Here is a 21,643-nt window from a genome sequence, read left to right on the forward strand (position 1 = left end):
ATGACTCCACCCCTGTTGACAGGGTAAGAGGACTCACTGAATGGCTCAATAAAGATAAATCATATGTTGTGACCATCACAGTGAGCTGATCTCAACCCTGTTGAACATCTCGTATTGGAGGTGTTGGTTTATCAAGATGATTTGATTTAATTCGTTGTTAGACAGCACACTCCACCAAAACACCAACTATGGGAATATCTTTTGAAAGAACAGTACAGTTCAGTTCCAGTGACTTGCAGAATCTATGTCGAAGCATTGAAGCTGCTCTCGTGGCCCAACACCTTTACCTTTCTTTTGTCTCATCTCATCTCATTATCTCTAGCCGCTTTATCCTTCTACAGGGTCGCAGGCAAGCTGGAGCCTATCCCAGCTGACTACGGGCGAAAGGCGGGGTACACCCTGGACAAGTCGCCAGGTCATCACAGGGCTGACACATAGACACAGACAACCATTCACACTCACATTCACACCTACGGTCAATTTAGAGTCACCAGTTAACCTAACCTGCATGTCTTTGGACTGTGGGGGAAACCGGAGCACCCGGAGGAAACCCACGCGGACACGGGGAGAACATGCAAACTCCACACAGAAAGGCCCTCGCCGGCCCCGGGGCTCGAACCCAGGACCTTCTTGCTGTGAGGCGACAGTGCTAACCACTACACCACCGTGCCGCCCCCTTTCTTTTGTAACGACTCAAAAAAAAAAAAAAAAGAAGCATGGAACACTGGGATGGGGAAACACTTTTTTTTATTTGGAAATTTTCCTCACATTTCTTAAAAACTACACTTACAGTATATCCCCCTTCCCATGGCTAAGCAACCGCCACAATGAGTCTAAAAAAGCTTTGCATCCATGAACCGTTCTGTACATTCAGAGACGTACAAGCAGATGATTTTATAAGGCACGTTTTCCACACAAACACTGTAGCAAAGTGAAAGTTGGCTGTAACAACAAAAGTGCTCTGAAAAGGGTAACGTCTTCATGTGACATGTCACTTTGAATTGTCCGTTGCTGATATCATACAAGGTTTACGAACAAGCGAAAGTTAAAACAAAGTATGAATATCGCCATTGCATTGCAGCACTAAAATATTAAGCATAAAATGATACAGTAGTAGCAAAGCATATGCAAAAAAAAAAAAAAATTCCCTTCCAATAGCTACAGAAATAAAAGCACAAGTTTTATTATTTCCATTCATGGGCATTCTAAATGAGAGTGAAAATATATCAGGGTATGTGCGTCACATTTTAAGCAAATCTGTGAAAATATATTTGAGATTCCTTATACTGTCTTTGGTGTTTGAAATGATAGCGTTAATTTTTTTCTTTTAATCAATTCATTTTCAATACATAAAGACAATATAATTGATGACAATATGTTGTGTATCTACAGTACACACACATATACACACACACACACACGCACGCACGCACTCACTCTTTGGTGAATCACAACACAGACAAACTGACCAAGTGGCCTATGGCTCGGTGTGACAGAGGCGACGATTGGCTGAGGTAGCTTGTCTACAGTCAAGTGAAGTAGGGGGTCTTCATGGGGGCTTTCAGCTGCTAACTTTCAAGCAACAGAATAAATACAAGGTTGTTTTTTTTTTAAGTATTGCATGATGACTAACCGTTGTTCAAAAACCGTGTAAGGGCCCGATCCTACACCACTGATAACTATAACTCCACCTCTGCCTGAATTTAGTTCCAGTCTGGAGCAGAAACACCACAACTATAATATCGCTTGGTCCTGACACTCAGGGAAATAAATACATGCAACTTAGGAATAGTCATGGAAGTTTTTTCCATGTAGTAGGATATTATTCCGGATCATACTGTCCAGCTCGGACTTCAAAACAACCCATGCGCACACTATAACACGGAGAGGTCACAGACTACGGAAATATAATAAAACGAGAAAACCTGGTCATCGCTATCCTCCACCACGAGCATTTTATGAAGACCTCTTAACACTTACGCCCTTATAAGCCCATTGCTTTAATACTGACTTATGATGTTGTAAGTGCTAGGACACGTTCATAAAACGCTACCCAGCTTTTTTCAGTAGTATGAGTGTGCAAAGTTTCATTGACGTAGTTTCTGAGAAAACCTGTTCAGGTTGAGTCCACTTCTACCAACTCCAATAACATAAATCAAGGGCCATAACTCTGAAAATAATAATTGATCGGAAATGATTTTCGAACTCAACTTCGATCATGAACGGGAATATGAGCACGCGAAGTTTCATGGATGTAGCTTCTGAGAAAACTTGTCCGGGTTGAAACGGAAGGACGGACGGACAGTCTCTACTCCGATATCCCCCTGCACACTTCACAAGTTTTCTCCGAAACTATATAAGCTACATCAGTGAAACCTTGCACGCTCATATTACTATTCGGATTGAAACGGACAGACTCCATTTCTGTATCGCCCTGTGCACTTTGTGGCAAGGGATAAAAAGGATACATAATACGGAGTAGTTACGGATTTTAACACGGATGCTAATAATTTACGGATCGGTCACGGACGCTTCAGTATATTACAGATTGGATACGGATTTCATCACGGATAAAAAATTAAGAAGTCTGGAAGTTCATAATTAAAATATCTCACCTGCATTTATATGTTTATGTTATCAATTTACTATTCACATATCCGTGAATAAAAGATCTGTGCTTTGTGTTAGATTTTTTTTTTTTTACTTTCCGTGAATCCGTATTCCGTGACTTCATGAGGCAACAAGGATGTATAAAGATGCCCAGGGAAAACAGCATGTGCTCAGAAAACGTCACATGTAAACAATTACCTGATCGATCAGATGTTTTATCGGATCAGGTCCAGGCCTGGAAAAATGGCTCCAGAAGCAATCTCACTGGTACGGATAAACCCAGGCCTGGGCTATAGGGATCGTTATCGGTCTGGTGTGAGCACCAAGCACATAACTTGTTGTAGTGATCTCATCTCATCTCATTATCTCTAGCCGCTTTATCCTGTTCTACAGGGTCGCAGGCAAGCTGGAGCCTATCCCAGCTGACTATGGGCGAAAGGCGGGGTACACCCTGGACAAGTCGCCAGGTCATCACAGGGCTGTTGTAGTGATAGTTATCGGTATTGTCAGACCGGGCCTTAAAGCTCTGAAGTCCTTATATGAAAGTTTATGGCTTTAATGAAACATTCAGCACCAACATACGGAGCCAATAACGACTAACACTAATCTGACACGCCATGTTTATGCTGAGTCTGGACTTTCTAGGCTGAAAGAAAAAAGCATTAACATTCCTGTGATTGTTCAGGCCTCCTGAGGCGCGTGTCCGTTAATGCCGTTGGCTTCTAATTGGTTGAGAGCCTGATTTTCCAAAGCAGCCTTGTCCCGTGATGCCTTCTCTCGTACCAGGTGTCGGCGGTGGTAGAACAGGTATCCCGGCAACAGAAAGCCGGCCAATGAAAAGATCAGCAGGCCGACGTTGATCTGATGGGTGGAGAAGGGAAATTTATTATTCGTTCATTTTAGTCACTTCAGGGTATCGGATTAAAAGGTTAGTAGGGTGGGCGATATAATTCTGACATCAAGGGAATGATAAACACTATATTAGCGCAATACGTTCTAGAGTTATTCATTAAAAAAATTTGTGATAATCCAGCTATCTAAAAAAAAAAAGGTCTGGATAAGCAGCAAACGTGACTGAATGGTGACCGCGTCTTTTCTTAAGATTAACCGTTCATAATCAACAATTATTCACAGATATTCACTGAGCCTGAGGTGGATAATTGTTTTAGTATAAATACACAGGTGATTATTAAAAAAAATCATATTTAAAAAAAAATTATTTCAATCTTAAATGTAATAACAGCGCAGCACAGACTTGTCACTTATCTACGCCGAGTCACGTAAAATACTTTTTGAACTCGATGAAACAAACCACAGTTCCACCTTACCTTTGAAAAGTTTTAGACCAAACTTCATAGCATCTTTAGTGCTTTTAGGAACAGCGTTTTCTTTCATCATTTCTAATTCTTCCTCACTTATTTTTTTAAAGATATTTTTTGGGGCTTTTTTCACCTTTATTATTGGATAAGACAGTGTAGAGACAGGAAATGAGTGGGAGAGAGAGAGACAGGGAGGGATCGGGAAACGACCTCAGGCTGGAATCGAACCCGGGTCCCCGGATTTATGGTGTGGCGCCTTATCCACCTGAGCCACGACGCCCCCGTTCTTCCTCACTTATGATGACAAAACGATTGGCCGCCATTTTTTCCCCGAGTCGCTCAAAGTGATTATTGAGAAATAATCCAAATTTCTTGACCAATCAGAGCGCGCAATTTCCTCTAATCACCTCCATATTGGCTAGCGTTGAGTGGTATATCAGATATATTCCATTCAGCTAGCATGATACTGAACGAGTCAAAGACAAGTAGCTGAATGGAATATATCTGATATACCACGAAAAAAGCCATTATTATTATTATTATTATTATCCAGACACATTCCTTTCAGGTGTTCAATGCATCGTTCTCTTTCAAAATTCTCTCAAAATCTTCCGTATTTGACGGAGCAAACCTTTGTTCGTTTGCAAATTGTCGAAGTGCGGAAGTTTTACATCTCCGATGTGTGACATCGTGTTGTCTTGACAACCATGCAATATCGTAAACCATATTCAACGCTCATTCTCCATTAGGTAGAGTGACGTAATACACGTAGGATAAGCGATATGCTAATGATATTGCATGCTATCGAACCAAATGAATGAAACCTGCTAGAAGGGAATAGAACACATGTTTTTATTCCATCGAAAAAGTGTCCTGTATGTATAATAATTAATAACAATTCATTGCTACTGAATAAGACGAGTTGTCGTGGTTATGGTTTATTTTGCTCTGATGCGTCGTTTTGAATAATACAGCGAGGATTCGGATCAGAGGTCTGTTTTGAACTTCTGAATAAACGAACACTTCTCTATCCAGATCAGATCCATTCGTATTTAAATATTATTTCTGGATGGTTGACTATTTTTTTCTTGACAGGGTAAATAAAATACTAAAATCAGTGAAGGTCTGCAGGATTTCCCCAGGTTTGACCACCATAAATTTAAGACTTTTTTAAGACCACTTAAATGAGAATTAAGACCTACATCGCACCCATTATGCGGTCGTAGAACACCAGATCAAATTCCCAATAATGACAAATGTTTCAAGTCAAAATACTTTTATTATAAAAGTTATATACTTAAGTCATTATGTGCATTGCTTGTCGAATCTTCACATTCAAGACAAGCAAGACCGAATTTTGTTATGCAAGATGTTTTGTTTTTTCCACAGGAGAATGTTGTAGCGACTTCCGAGTCTGGGAACACAGCCTTAAAGAGTTCGCTTATGCCCTCATTCGAGCTGTACGAATGGTGTTCCATAATTGTTTTTAAAATCCAGAGCACCTCTGCCCGAAGTGTCGGGGTTCCACCGACACCAATCATGCCACTGCTCGGCCCTTGTGTTGTTGCTAGCCTTGCCGATGATGTCTGGCTTGGCTGATGCTGCTGACGTTCGACAGTGGTGCTAGTGCCAACTCCAGGTGCATTCGGAGATTGAACCGTGCAGAACTGAGCGATGGGCTGGTGGCGGTGGAAGGCAGATGCAATGTGCTTTGAGCTCTTCATGTGAGACTCTAAAGCGAAATGACCTATAGTGGGCAACTTGAAGGTCTTTCGACAAACACAGCATCTTGCTTCAACGTCACTTCCAGGAACCTCCCTCACCCAATCACGATATCTTTCATCTGAAAGTCACTGCTGATTAAAACGACACTTCCCCATGCTGCGATTCGCAGAGTCTCCTCTCCACCACGGACTCCGACGATTGCGCCAGCACGAAAATGTACCAATATTGTTTCTTTCTTTGCGCATGCTCCAAGAAATTCACTGATGTTACGCAAAACCCACGTTTTCACATTGTAGAATAGTATGAGTAAATTTAAGACCTTTGTTTAAAAAATTAAGACTTGAGCAAAGCAATTTAAGACTTTTTAAGGCCTTAATTTTGGAATATTAAATTTAAGACTTTTTTAAGACCCCGCGGCTACCATGGTCTGACAGGTTTATATTCTAATTTATTATCATTCCCATGATAACAACTAACAGGAGACGTTTTCTGTCAAGAGACGTTTTTGGAAGGAGTTTCAACGTTTTTAACGTCAAGTGTCTTCGGAACAAAGCAGTTTACGCTTTATGGTTTCTAGGGAACATGTCAAGCTCTGTTTTTTTTTTGTCTTAATGATGGCAGGAAGAAGCTTGTTTTGTTCTTTAATTATTTTGCTGTGTATTATAAAGCATTCTCTGTGTTAGCGTCTTACCCAGTAGCCATTTCCCTTTAGTGGTCCCAACATCGCGATGAAGAGCGGCTGCTGCAACAAGGCAACCACAGCGCTGACCGTAGACTGCAGTCCAGTCAGAGTGCCAAAGTGGTTCGATGGATAGCTGAGAGAAAGAGAGCGAGAGAACGATATTATTAGCATTCTTTATTTTCCCTCACAGGTTTTTACACGCATCTAATCTCGGAATCTAATTGCTGACTGATCAGATAATCGTTAAACGTGGATGCTTTAAAAATCGTAACTTTTTCTCTCCAAGTTTGAACTATGAATTTGCAAACTGGAAATGTCCCATGTTCCCACCCCCTTCCTTTCAAGGACTGGTGTTGTCCTGCCTGTATCTGCATACTGCAATATGATTGGCTCTTAAAATTTATCATGAAATACCATCTGCCTGTTAGGTCTTAAATCGTAATTTCTAATCGTTTCCACTTGCACTTAAATAAATTCCTCAAAATGAGTTTCCTGTTACAGGATTGCACAAACTTTTCCTCAAGGCAACTTTTTTCTAAGTTTCCTCAATACATTTAACACCTAACACACACATCAGTCTGAAGGTCGGAGTCTATCTGGATACAAGTATTTAGATCAGAAATTTAAAGGTTATGCTGAGCAGAAAATATCAACAGCCATTTGATGTCATGATAAATAATGAAGGGCATATAACTGATGTACACGTGTCTCCGTTTTGTGAATGAATTCCCCCTACTATCATGGAGCATTCGTTAAATGTAGTATCAAACAAAAGCAAAACATGTCCTGGAGCGCATAAAAAGCCCGTATTAGACTGTGTGTGTGTACTTACACAGCAGCGTACAGTCCTCCACAGCAGGAATGGAAGAAACCTCGGACCATGGTATGCAAGATAAACGTCAAGATCTATACACAGAGTAAGTGACACAGCGGGAAGACAAATAGTCAGTAACTAAAACCAGATGAAGGTGAAAACAAGCAGTGCAGAGTGAGAGACAGCGGTTCTGCATCTCCTGCAAGCTCGCTCGAGAATTTCATACGTAAACAGGAAATGAGGAAACACTCCTCATCTGATGGTCTGAAGATAAGAAACTGGTGGTATTTCATTTTTCTGCTTTCATCCAGTTCCAGTGAAAGTGCAGATAGATAGATAGATAGATAGATAGATAGATAGAGCTACACACCACTGTTAAAATTGCAGGTTTTTGTGATGCAAAAAACAACCAAGATTAGACTGTACATGATCACGTCAGATATATTTCCAACTTTAATCTGATATAAACCGGTCCCAAGCCCGGATGAGAAAGGAGGAGGATTGGGCGTGGGGTTAGCTATCCCACCCCGTGTGTGTGTGTGTATTATTCTATCCACATTCACTGGATATGAGCAATCGAATGCTCTGATTGGCTACTCTACTACTAGGATATCAGCTCATATACCGTGAGTAGAGAAAAACAAAATGGCGGAGTGCATCAAGTCAGATATATCACTTTGTTATCAAGTATTTAAAAGAAACAGAAATAGATAAATAAAAGAATATAGGTCCCCCCCAATATCTCCTGTTCCACACTCCAGACCAGTCGGTGGCAGTAATGCACCTTTAAGTTGGTTTGCCAACCACCAAAAAAAGAAGAAAAGAAAATGGCAGACCGTTTTACTGAACCAACCGAGGGCGAAATAAAAACTCTACCTGAAAACAAAACCCCCCAAAATACAAAAAAGCAACAAAATATGGAATAAAAGTATTTGATGGTAAGAATTGTCTCCCTCATCTCATTATCTCTAGCCACTTTATCCTTCTACAGGGTCGCAGGCAAGCTGGAGCCTATCCCAGCTGACTATGGGCGAAAGGCGGGGTACACCCTGGACAAGTCGCCAGGTCATCACAGGGCTGACACATAGACACAGACAACCATTCACACTCACATTCACACCTACGGTCAATTTAGAGTCACCAGTTAACCTAACCTGCATGTCTTTGGACTGTGGGGGAAACCAGAACACCCGGAGGAAACCCACGCGGACACGGGGAGAACATGCAAACTCCACACAGAAAGGCCCTTGCCGGCCCCGGGGCTCGAACCCAGGACCTTCTTGCTGTGAGGCGACAGCGCTAACCACTACACCACCGTGCCGCCGGTAAGAATTGTATCTTTTTAAAAAATTTTTCAAGAATTATTATTATTATTATAGCATTTTTCACAAATTGCTCCTGTCATTTTGCCGGTTTGTTTACATTCTAAGCGGAAATGATTTTGTCGGACATTTTGCAAAAAGTCTTTTATTTACCGAATTTGTAAAAAAAAGCTCAGTTTCTCAAAATCCAGTGAATGTGGATAGAATAAAACAGTTATTCCGCTCAATTTTGCGGTGGATTTTGTCCACGTCAACTATCAGCTCACGTACAACTCGATTTCGTGGAATGGCTGTTATGGCCCGTTCTATAACTGCGGGTAGATTTCAAGTGTTGAAAGAAAACGAACAAAACAAAATTAGTCCCTGTCAACTCTGTTACCGTTAAACCGGGCGATCCATTAACAGAATCAAGGATAACGGAGTTGACACTTTCCACCATTTCTGTGCCTTGACTCCACGTGCTAACCTCAAACTAGCTACGGTACGGCATGTACAAAAACAATTTTATGGATTCTAATCGTATTATTGTTTTTTGAAAAACAAGTGAGAGATTCACTCCAATATCGCAGTAACAGATCTGACGAATAATTAATCTACTGTTGGTCAACATTTCGTTCAAATTCATGAGAGAAGAAGCCTCACATCCCTCACTGCCTTTCTGAAGTTTCCCACCAGAGGAAGTGACATCACTCGGTGCAGGTGTCATGCGTATTATTAAAAGTCTTTGTGCATTTTATACGGCTGGAGACGGATATAAAATATATTTTTTATTACCGAAATTTCACATAATACAGAAAACAGACTTTCTATGCAAGTGATTTTATAACAGGTAATAGAATAAGCTCCCAAAAAAACCTGTTCGACTGAATCACTTCATGTTTATTCAAGTTGAATGGATGAACCAGGAGTCGGAGACAGCCAATAATGTGGAGGGAGGGGTGGGAGTCATTTAGTTAATGTTTTATGGATAAATTGGGCCTAAAATGTACATTAAGCATTACTATTGGTGAAAGTTTGTCATAATTTGCATTACTGTTCAAAACTGATTCAATAAAGATTTAGTTTGTGGAAAATAGCAAAAGGTTTATCTCGGAGATGCGAAATGTACCCCGCATTCTAGAATAAGCCATATATATATATATATATATATATATATATATATATATATATATATACACAGTATATATATACACAGTGCAATGCAATAATGAGTACACCCCCCCTGAAAAACGACATTTTTCACAGTATTAAAATGAACACAAACAATATGTCCCAAACAGTTCCTTGATGATGTTTATTGCACTATGTTCTTACATTATAACTCAAGCAGAAAGGTGAAAAGATGCCTTAAATTACATATTTTTCTGTTTCCGTGAAAGTGGGGTGGAGCAAAAGTGAGTACACCCCACAACAAACTCAATTACATCCAGTACATTTAGTACTTTGTATGGCCTCCATTATTTGCAATGACAGCCCCAAGTCTCCTTGGCATGGAGTGCACAAGTTGACAACATTTGGCTACATCAATCTTTTTCCATTCTTCAAGGATGACATCTTTCAGAGCCTGGATGTTGGATGGAGAGTGATGCTCAACCTGCCTCTTCAGTATTCCCCAAAGATGCTCTATAGGGTTCAGATCAGGTGACATACTTGGCCATGGAATCACTCTCACCCTGTTCCTCTTCAGAAAGTCAGCAGTGGCCTTAGATGTGTGTTTTGGGTCATTGTCATGTTGAAAAATGGCACGACGACCAACGGCCCGAAGTGATGGAAGCATCTTAGCTTTCAGTATAGAGCAGTACATTTGAGAATTCATGATGCCATCAATGAAATGCAGTTCTCCAACACCCGCAGCACTCATGCAGCCCCACATAAGAACACTACCCCCTCCATGTTTCACTGTGGGCACCATGCATTTTTCCTTGTACTCCTCACCCTTGCGACGCCAGACTGTTTTGAAGCCATCAGTTCCAAAAAGATTGATTTTGGTCTCATCACTCCAGAGTATAGAGTCCCAGTAGCCTTCATCCTTTTCAGCATGTGCCCTGGCGAACTCTAGATGGGCTTTTTTGTGACTGGGCTTTAGGAGAGGCTTCCTTCGGGGACGACACCCATGCATGCCATTCCGCTGCACTGTACGGCATATTGTGTCACGTGACACATTCACTCCAATTTCAGTCTCTACTTCCTTAGATACCTGTTGTGCACTTGCATGCCGATTTTCCTCAACTTTTCTCATTACAAGCCGCTCCTGCCTGGGTGTTAATTTTCTTGGCCGGCCTGTACGTCTCTGTACTTTGGCTGCAGTTCCATCTGTCTTGAATTTTTGGATCACTTTTGCAACCGTGTTCTTACTGATAAGTAAGGCTTTACTGATCTTCTTGTAGCCCTCACCTCTCTTGTGTAAAGCAATAATCCGCTTTCTCAGATCCAGAGACATTTCCTGGCCATGAGGTGCCATTGCTGACAGCAGGAAATGGGAAAGGGTGGTTTGCTTTAGGTAACAGCCTTTTGTAGTCAACTGCCTAATTAACACCTGTGTAATGACTAATTAGACTCACCTGTGGTTAATCGTTTGTTCAGGTCCACATTGGTAGCCTAAAAAGTTGCTTTACTCAGAGCCCTTCAGTGGGGTGTACTCTTTTCTGCACCACACAAATTTCACTAAAACTGAAATAAAAATCATTTAAGTTATATTATTAGCCTTTGTTTTGAGTTCAAAAGCTCAACAGAACCTGTGTTTAACTTAGTCTGGGAACATTTTGGAAATATATCTTTGTGTTCCTTGTCATATTGTGTGAAATGTTACTTTTCAAAGAGGGTGTACTCATTATTGCATTGCACTGTATATATATATATATATATATATATATATATATATATATATATATATATATAAAACTTCTCAGCTACAGAAGCACCAACAAGAAAAACGTCGGACATCTCTACCCTGGGGAGAGGAGGTATGAGAGCACAGGACAGAGATGGCTGGAGAAACCTTGTCGATGGGTAAAAGGCATTAGTAAAACGTAATGTGATGATAACCACCACCAAGTGAAAAACAAATAGAACCAGAAGGGCACTTGATAGAGTGCCTACCTCCGCCAAGCCACATATTAGAATATCCACCAAAAAGAAAAAAAAAAATCCTGGATCCGCATACATACCTGGATTTGCATCAAAACCGAATCAAATGTTCTGAGCCCATGGCTCATCTTTCCTCCAAATTTCATCAAAATCCGTTCACTACTTTTTGAGTTATGTTGCGAACAAATAAACAAACAAACAAAAACATAACGTAAAAAAAAAAACTTTCAATGATCTGATTATGCAAATGCACACACCCTTTTCTAATGCCGCTTTTCCACTACAAACGCGGCTGAGTCGGGCTGAGCCGTGCCGTGCTGAGTCGGGCTGAGCGGGGCTGTTGGAGTTGCATTTCGACTACAACCGCGCTGAACCGTGCTGGCTGGAAGTGGGTGGACACATTGGGTGGAGTTAGCGAAAGTGGGTGGACGTCAGGTGATGTCGTTAGGCGGCGCAAACAGTGACATCAGTGATCTTTTAAGCGGTAGTCTCACAACCCGGAGAGTAAACAATAAACATGGAGGACATGGAGTCGTTAGTGTTGCTAGTCTTGGTGCTGTGGCTTGTTGTCACCGACAACGCCAACAGATACTGGCAAGAGCGTATAGATGAGGCGAGGCACATAAGGCTTCAGAAATTCTCGTAATTCGTAATTCTTCTTCCGGGTTTACGGTGTTTACAGATCCCAGCGTGCTCGCGGGGCGTGTGAGGACACTCCTCCTCACCAATCAGTGCACAGGGGAGTGTCTCCTCACGCCCCTAGCCTCACTCAGCTCGCTTTGGCTCTCTTCAGCCCCCCTCCAAAACCGTGCGAGTTTTGGGGGCTGAGCAGGGCTGAAGCGAGCTGAGTCGTGCTGTTCTTAGATAGTCGAAACGCGAGCCGTGTCGGGCTGAAGTGAGTTGAAGCAAGCTGAAGTGAGCTGAAAAAGGGTAGTGGAAAAGGGCCATAACAGGGCGTGTGACTGCTCAGAAATACCCATGTGATTTTTTAAATGGAATTCCAATCCATCTTCAAATGTAATTATTACTCATCTGTCCTCAATGAAACAATATTATAATTAACCTATAATTAACCTTTTAATTCAACGAAAAAAAGATCAGTCGTTTCTGTCGTATTTTCTTTACACCTTCTTGGTTTCATCTGACTGCTGAAGGCATGGACCGCAAAGAGCTTACAGAGCATGTACAAGATGCACTGTCAAAAGATCAAGGAGTTGCGGAAAACACACTTCTACTGAATCAGACGACAAAATCCGAGTCAGTGTGCAGCGTGATCTCTTTAACTACGACAGAATTTCTGATTTTATACAGTTCGGGAATATTATAGTTCACACCTATTCTGATATCATCAATAATCTCATTGGCTGACGGTTCACATCAGACGATATTTTCTATTATTCTATCCACATTCACTGGATATGAGCAATTGCGCGCTCTGATTGGCTACTCTACTACTAGAATATCAGCTCATATACCGTGAGTAGAGAAAAACTAAACGGCGGAGCGTGAACCAACCGAGGACGAAATAAAAACTCGATTCAAAAACAAAACCCCAAAAATGCAAAAAAAAAAAAAGCAAGAATGAAAGTATTTATTATCGCAATTTTCACAAATTTCTCTCGTCATTTCGCTGGTTTGTTTCCCTTCTTCATCTTTAAGCATTTTAATTTGTTGAATTTTTTTAGACTGGTTCAAAAGCTCAAAGAAGTTTGAAAATGACAGAACTGAAATGTCCGAGGAAGAATTAAATAAATGTCTAAAGATATTCTATACCTCGGTACGACAGCAAGACGACACTTTCTACAAAAAACAAACAAACAAATGTTTGGGAAGTTGCTGAAATCGCTTGAAAAGTCTGTCTTTTTTAAGCTGTAGGGGTCCAGTCGATCACATAAATATATTTTTTCTTGATATCTTGATTTTGGGGCGGCACGGTGGTGTAGTGGTTAGTGCTGTCGCCTCACAGCAAGAAGGTCCGGGTTCGAGCCCCGGGGCCGGCGAGGGCCTTTCTGTGCGGAGTTTGCATGTTCTCCCCGTGTCCGCGTGGGTTTCCTCCGGGTGCTCCGGTTTCCCCCACAGTCCAAAGACATGCAGGTTAGGTTAACTGGTGACTCTAAATTGACCGTAGGTGTGAATGGTTGTCTGTGTCAGCCCTGTGATGACCTGGCGACTTGTCCAGGGTGTACCCCGCCTTTCGCCCGTAGTCAGCTGGGATAGGCTCCAGCTTGCCTGCGACCCTGTAGAACAGGATAAAGCGGCTAGAGATAATGAGATGAGATCTTGATTTTGCTTTTGGTTCTAGTCCATTAGCAAAGTCAGATGGAGAATGTTTTCCATAACGTGACGACGGACGCTTTGATTGTTACACGTCATTTAGAAACCGGAAGTGAACCAGGAGGCAAAAAAATCACGTGATTGCAAACAAAGAAATTAGGAGCCTCTAAAGCTGTACAATTCAAGTCCTAAATCTAAATAATTATTTCTGGCCCCTGTCTCTGTGTCTGTGCTTACCTGAAGTGGCAGGTTGTCAATGAGCGATATAATGCCAAACAGGACGAGCAGCACGTTGGTAAAAGTGAAGGCTCTCATGGCATTAGTCAGTTTCTGGATCTTTCTGTCACGCTTCGGTTTGGAGGCAGAACTGCGACAGGACAAAACGATCACAAACATCTTCAAGTATACGCGTTTCATTTTCTTATTACAATTTCATATCCTTTCCCCCCTCACACTGTTCCGTCCATCCTTACAGAGTGTTTCTGTGACCATACCCATGCGTCTCACCTTTTCTCTTCCTTTGTTGGACTCTGCTCCTCCTCACACTCCTTCATCTTCCAGTCCATGATGTAGCCGATCAGAGGGCACGTGACCAGGCACAGGAGCTGCAGCGTGCCGAACAACGATGAATAAAAGGCCACTACAAAAAAACCCCCCAAAAAACCAACCACACATATCAGTACACAAATAATTCATGACAGAAAGCACAAACAGACAGGTGCATTAACTCTTTACCCCTTAAAGGAACAGTCCACCGTACTTCCATAATGAAATATGCTCTTATCTGAATTGAGACGAGCTGCTCCGTACCTCTCCGAGCTTTGCGCGGCCTCCCAGTCAGTCAGATGCAGTCAGACGCGCTGTCACTCCTGTTAGCAATGTAGCTAGGCTCAGTATGGCCAACGGTATTTTTTGGGGCTGTAGTTAGATGCGACCAAACTCTTCCACGTTTTTCCTGTTTACATAGGTTTATATGACCAGTGACATGAAACAAGTTCAGTTACACAAATTGAAAAGTAGCGATTTTCTATGCTATGGAAAGTCCGCACTATAATGACAGGCGTACTAACACCTTCTGCATTGATATCTGAGCTCCGTATCAATGCGCTGCCAAAGCGCGCAGAAGGTGTTAGTACGCCTGTCATTATAGTGCGGACTTTCCATAGCATAGAAAATCGCTACGTTTCAATTTGTGTAACTGAACTTGTTTCATATCACTGGTCATATAAACCTATGTAAACAGGAAAAACGTGGAAGAGTTTGGCCGCATCTAACTACAGCCCCAAAAAATACCATTGGCCATACTGAGCCTAGCTACATTGCTAACAGGAGTGACAGCGCGTCTGACTGCGTCTGACTGACTGGGAGGTCGCGCAAAGCTCGGAGAGGTACGGAGCAGCTCGTCTCAATTCAGATAAGAGCATATTTCATTATGGAAGTACGGTGGACTGTTCCTTTAATGACGACATATGACGACATATGACGACCCCATGTATATCCCATAATGATGACATATGATGCCTTGTCTAAAACCTTGTCAAAACCTTGTCTTTAGACTTTTTTCTTGTAAATATGTTCTCAGGGTGAATGGTATATACATATACAAGGGTGGCTGTAGCAACTGCTTTAAGGAGTAAAGAGTTAAAATGGTGTAACTACTTTACACAACCTGTCCATAAAGACTAAACAGAACAAAAATATACACGAGACTTTTCAGCATTCTGTCCTAAACGTGTACAGTAAATATGCGAGCATTCAGGAACTTGCAAGTGATCAATTAAAGGTTACAAGCACACTGTGTAATTATTATTTATGAATTTTTAATGTTGCATCTGCTAGATTTTACATTACTATTTTAAATCCTTTCTTAAACGAAGTCATAACCTTCATTTCGTCATCGGCTGTCCATCGCTAGCGATGATGACTGCTTCATTAGGATGCGCAAAAACGCCACAAGGCCTGCACCAGACTTATTCGCCTTTCCTAACAAAGTGCCTTGTGCAGTAAGGTAAGACAAACGATGTCGTGTCCCCATCGTGTTGTCTCTCTGGACCTCCAGACGTGATGCCAAGTGGTGCACAAAAGTGCCACAGACTTGACGGGTATGGAAGTTGCCCTGCAGTGACAACTGACTTGCCAAGTGACACCATCCGTTGGTCATTTGAGTGGCTCTTCTGCATACCATCAGGTGGTGTACCATTGACCCTGTTGGGTTCATCTGCCACATTGCACCAAAAAGCGCCCTGCTGCCAGCGCCTTATTGGTGATGTACAGTACTATTTAACCCACAGCCAGGTGCTACCACTCCGGGTCAGAGCGGACCTGGGAGCAATGGTGATTAAGAGGTAACTCCACTTTCCCCAATACTTAAGTCCTCCCGGACCTGAGACTCACTACCGGTTGCAGTTTAAAGTCATACCCAGGACGAACCTTCATTTAGAACTTGGATAATCAAATTGCGGACTGGGCAAACCCGATGTGGCAAAAACGCCATCGTTAGCTGTTAGACTCTAAACAAAGAGTGCTGTTACAAACACTGAAGCAATGATTGAGGTGGAAGCCATGGGCTGTTTGATACAGAAGCAGCTTTGGGACTAAAAGGTCACTGGTTCAATTCCCAGGACCAGCAGGAATGGCTGAAGTGCCCTTGAGCAAGGCACCTAACCTCCAACTGCTCCCCAGGCTGCTTTGGATATGTTGTACGTCGCTCTGGATAAGAGCGTCTGCTAAATGCCATTAATGTAATGTAATGATCGCTCTGCAATAATCTGGCCCCAAGTCCAATCCCCTGTAGAGACTGAAGTGCTGAAATCCCTATTTGAGGTCAAAATGCTGGCTTTGAAATCATGCCGTGACATCACAATACTAGCAGAACAGAGTCATCGCCTCACAGTTAAACACAGCCAAGCGAAAGTGAAAACCATCAGCTGGACTAAAATAACTGTGGTTGGAGAACATGCTCCGTTATGGTAGAGGTGAGACACCAACAACAACTAGCAACTGAAAAGTTTGTTTTGTTGTCATTAAGTTTTGCTGAGGGGCGGCACGGTGGTGTAGTGGTTAGCGCTGTCGCCTTACAGCAAGAAGGTCCGGGTTCGAGCCCCGTGGCCAGCGAGGGCCTTTCTGTGTGGAGTTTGCATGTTGTCCGTGTGGGTTTCCTCCGGGTGCTCCGGTTTCCCCCACAGTCCAAAGACATGCAGGTTAGGTTAACTGGCAACTCTAAATTGACCGTGAGTGTGAATGGTTGTCTGTGTCTATGTGTCAGCCCTGTGATGACCTGGAGACTTGTCCAGGGTGTACCCCGCCTTTCGCCCGTAGTCAGCTGGGATAGGCTCCAGCTTGCCTGCGACCCTGTAGAAGGATAAAGCGGCTAGAGATAATGAGATGAGATGAGATATTTACTATATATATTTCTATGTACTATTTTTACAATACACTATAATAATTTACTATTATAGTGCTGACCCACTCCTTACCTTGTTCTTCAGCTTCACGTTCCAGTTCCTCAGTAGCTGAAAGGGGCAAAGAAACAAATGTAAGCAATTCAACAAAACCGAGGAAATTCAACAAAATAATCAGGAGACACACTGAATCTAACCTGGAATGCAAATTTCCATTAAATCGTAGTGCGAGCATCACATTAAACAATGTCGCAACCAGATTTGTTAATTTTGATGTTTTTCTGGAAACTGTCCCCGGGTCAGTTATGTACCCTGGATGTTGTTTTGTATCCTGATGTGTGTACATATTGCATATGCATGCACACTCACGGTGAGGGTCTCCATGTGTGACCAAATACTCCAGCAATTTGTTCATGGCTCCCATATAAAAGATGACACGCAGCTGAGTCATCCCCATGGTAACCAGACTCCACAGGAAGATGGGAGAAAACACGGAGCGACGGAAAGGAACGGTGCCTGTAACAGAGAAAGAGAAAGATCACATCGACTCTATGGGCGTCTTCACAACCAGCAGTCCGGTCTGACATCATCAATAACTTTGGTTTGTTTGCTGTTTTGCACATTGAAAACAAACAAAAAGAAATTTGTCTGAATGGCGTGTAGGGCTGTCATTGTACTTGTAAAACGTTCGGACGTATCGTGACCGAAAATGGCAAATTATTGTCAAGTGCATATAGAAATCACAAAAATCGTGGTGAACAGGGAGCTGGCTGTAATGTGATGACTAGATAAATTATGCAAATATCTATAATATAACATTTATACAGGTTTGCCGTATTTTGCGCTTCATAATGCGCCAAATGTCTTCAATGAGAGACAAGGTCTGGACTGCAGGCGGGCCAGTTTAGCACCTGGACTCTTTTACTATTGAACTATGCAGTTGTAATCAGGGCTTTGAACCAGAATTTTTTTCCTATTGGTTCGTTCTGAACAGAAACGGAATTTTAACGTTTCCGTTTTTGGGTTCCACCATTAAATAGATGTTCCCGAACCGGTTAGAACAAAAAAATTTCGTTCCCGGAACGGTTAATTATGTTACCTGTCAACTGTTTAACAAATGGCTATAAAATTATGTCTCTGTTGGGGGTGTCGTGGCTAAGGCGCCATACCATAAATCCGGGGACCCGGGTTCGATTCCGACCCGAGGTCATTTCCCGATCCCTCCCCGTCTCTCTCTCCTGCTCATTTCCTGTCCTGTCTCTACACTGTCCTATTCAATAAAGGTGAAAAAAGCCCAAAAAAATATCTTTAAAAAAAAATTATGTCTCTGTCTCATCCGGCTTAAGCCAAATGTAGGCTAATTCTATTACAACCTTCATTAAATAAGACAATAATTCAAAACAATTATTTCAAATGTTGGCAATTTGGATTCTCAGTATGTCTTCCCATCTACACAAACAGAAAAAGTGCCAAAAAATGAAAGATAATTCGTTTAGTGTGTTACCAAAGGCTAGTCAGGCCCTATGCATTGATAGGCTAACAGAGGTTAACGTCATTTAATGTTCGCGAGCCTCTCATTAACGTGGACAAATATATTGATATCGTGTTTGAAATTGACGTTTTCGAATAACGATAGACTGCAATATTTACCTCTTATTTAAGATGTGGAGACGTGATAGTAGTCCACCCTCCCGCTCTCTCCATTCAGTCAGCGAACGTCACATAGGAAGTGAACCCCAGCGGGTCATAGAAACTTGTGCAGGAGAAGAATGACTTTTTTATTTGTAGGCTACGGAAACTTTGAGGAATGAAATAAAAACCGGTATTAACCGGTTACCATTATTTTTAATAAGCGTTTCTGTTCCGGAACATAAAAAATAATAAAGTTTCTGGTTTCGTTTCTGTTCCATGTGAGATAGAAAAAGTTCCCGGTTTTCGTTCCTGGAACCGGTTCAAAGCCCTGGTTGTAATATGTGCAGAATGCAGTTTGGCATTGTCTTGCTGAAATAAGTGAGGCCTTTCCCTGAAAATGATGCAATCTGGATGGCAGCATGTTGCTCCAAAATCGCTATAACGAATTCAGATTTTATTTTCTTCATTCTTTTGTCCAAATATCCAGAACACGCTGCATTTCTTCAGCGCTATTTGAGTTTTGTTCTTTTGCTCAGTTTGCATCTGGCGTCTGTTTAGCAGCTCCAATATACTGTCAAAAAAGTATTACGTGCACAAATAAATAAATAATGAATGAATTGCATCATTTTTGATTCAGGGTTGAACAGCTTCCACACTGCAAAGTGAACGCACCCTATATGACTCAGCTTAAACCTGATGGTTTCACACCTAAACTGGTTCTGACAGGACTTTCAAGACTTCCAGCGAAACGTGTTTCTGGCTCGAATTGCTGTAATGAGAATTATGGGCCGTATGCAAATCAACTCATTACGTTTAACCGACAACTTCTTGCTCGTTTTGCCAGACGGATTTTGAATGCCAAATGTGGCTGAGAGAGCATTCTGCATTCTGGATATAGATAGGTATGTACACCTGCGTAACATCTGGTTGCAGCAACTGGATTTCAATCTGCTTTAAATGAGCCTTGGGTGCCATGAAATTCAGTTCAATGCAGATAATTCATATCCAGATATAATCCCGACACCCAAGGCATTTACTGAATGAACAACCCCCAACTATTCAAATATCAGACACATCATTTCCATAACAGAACTTCCCATTCAAAAGATTTTAGTAGCTTTTGTGCTCAGACAGATTTTGATATTATACATGTATTAATATATAAGCCTGAAGGGAGGAACTGAAAATGAAAGAATAAAAGGTAACCAATAAGGTTTGGAATTCAGACAGTATTAAAGGCTGGTTTAAGTACCCAGTCTGGCTATTCAGACCCCCCTACGAGTCATATACACAGTCTGAAAAGGAGATGAGACAGACTTAAAACTGCTGTCATTGTCTCAGTCCATGAAGCGCTTTGTTCAACTGTATGAACCTGCATGACCCATGATTTGGTGATTTAAAGCTCACCGAACTGTACTTTAACCAAATCAAATGTATTACTGCACAAAGCTCGTACAATAATTCTAATTCATGTCTTTATTGCTTTGACATATTTTTACCTCTAATATAATTTACCCATTTTAGTCTGTCTGGTCAGACGTCCATTGCTGACCTAAAAACCAGCCCTCAGAACCGGGACCAAAGTCCTTGTTTGACTACAGATATTTGTGCTGATACAACTTACGCGTTGCAAAATGCGCTGCATCGGTCGGTTTGTCACTCAGGTGGTCGAGCTGATCTTGTGTTTTCTCCTCCACTGAAGTCAGAGTGTGTTTCTGAGAGTCAGCACCTGATTGCATCTTCATCCTGAATGTGAGAAACATAAATCGTACTCTGTAAATTTTATTAATAATTAAGACTGTAAATGTATGACTCGGTCTGATGCTTAAATTTTGTCACGTCAAATGTTGAATCTTTGGTTTGGATACGCTATTTACACACGGTTTGCTTACTTTAACCAGTATTAAAGGAATAGTGTGGCATTTTTCAACATAATCTCTCTCCACTGCATCTACAGAGTAAGTAATTACCATAAACAAGTTTCAACATGTTGTGAGAAAGGAATAGAAGTAGAGATTACTCAAAATTCATGTCTCAGGGCAGTTGTTGAATTCTGTTAACAGATATCGAGAATAACAAACTCAGGGATCTTTCAGTGCCGCAACTCGTGGCGTTCACTGTGGGAGCTGATCCATCATTAGGTCGTCATTTCCTCCATGACCAGGAGGGAACTTGACCAAGTTCATTTGGTGGAAGGGATGGTATCAATCAAAGTGTTACTAACCAACCGTGGATGTCTATGAGGGCAGATAGTGCTTTCCTCCAGTGTTGTCGTCGAGTCACTCAACCTCGAGTGTCATTAAAAAAAATTTCGAGTTGAGAACAAGACTCCAACCGCACCATTTGATGGTGGCTGTTTCAGCGCAATTAACATTAGTTTGTTCCTGAACATGACGTATGAACAGGTGAATGTGCTTCTCTTTTGTCAGGGAGTGCGAAGTATTCTGTCAGAGATGGTTGGGAGAGGGATGTAAGTGCAGAAGGTGTTTATTAACACAAGTGAAGACAGGTAAACAATCCAGAACGGCAGGCAAAATTGTAAAACAGTGGAACGGGCAATACTTCGAGCGAGGCAGAAACAGGCTATCATAGACTCGGCAGAATCAAAGACGAAACCAAACAAGGAAATAAGGCTCGGTAATGTGTCAGCAATGCAACTCAATACTTCGCAAAGTAAGTGCGTTTTCACAGTTTTTATATAGGTGCGCTGATTGTGGTGCGAGTCATTTACAGTGTGTGCGAGAGTCCGCTTGGTGTGCGTGTGCTGTCCGGAGCGC

General features: G+C 41.8%; 1 protein-coding gene across 1 annotated transcript in view; it reads right to left on the reverse strand.

The window, feature by feature from the left end:
* Positions 1–730: 730 nt before the first annotated feature.
* slc43a1a (solute carrier family 43 member 1a) overlaps positions 731–21,643 on the reverse strand; it is a 61,571-nt gene continuing 40,658 nt past the window's right edge. Inside the window, exons 8-15 of the mRNA XM_060927318.1 lie at positions 20,491–20,612; positions 17,604–17,750; positions 17,310–17,345; positions 14,341–14,473; positions 14,071–14,200; positions 7,169–7,242; positions 6,346–6,469; positions 731–3,471 (exon numbers count right to left, since the gene is read on the reverse strand). Coding sequence (XP_060783301.1) covers positions 3,292–3,471; positions 6,346–6,469; positions 7,169–7,242; positions 14,071–14,200; positions 14,341–14,473; positions 17,310–17,345; positions 17,604–17,750; positions 20,491–20,612 — 946 coding nt within the window. The 3' untranslated portion in view covers positions 731–3,291. The remainder of the gene's footprint in view (positions 3,472–6,345; positions 6,470–7,168; positions 7,243–14,070; positions 14,201–14,340; positions 14,474–17,309; positions 17,346–17,603; positions 17,751–20,490; positions 20,613–21,643) is intronic.

Source organism: Neoarius graeffei, chromosome 8 (assembly GCF_027579695.1).
Source record: "Neoarius graeffei isolate fNeoGra1 chromosome 8, fNeoGra1.pri, whole genome shotgun sequence".
Lineage (NCBI taxonomy): Eukaryota > Metazoa > Chordata > Actinopteri > Siluriformes > Ariidae > Neoarius > Neoarius graeffei.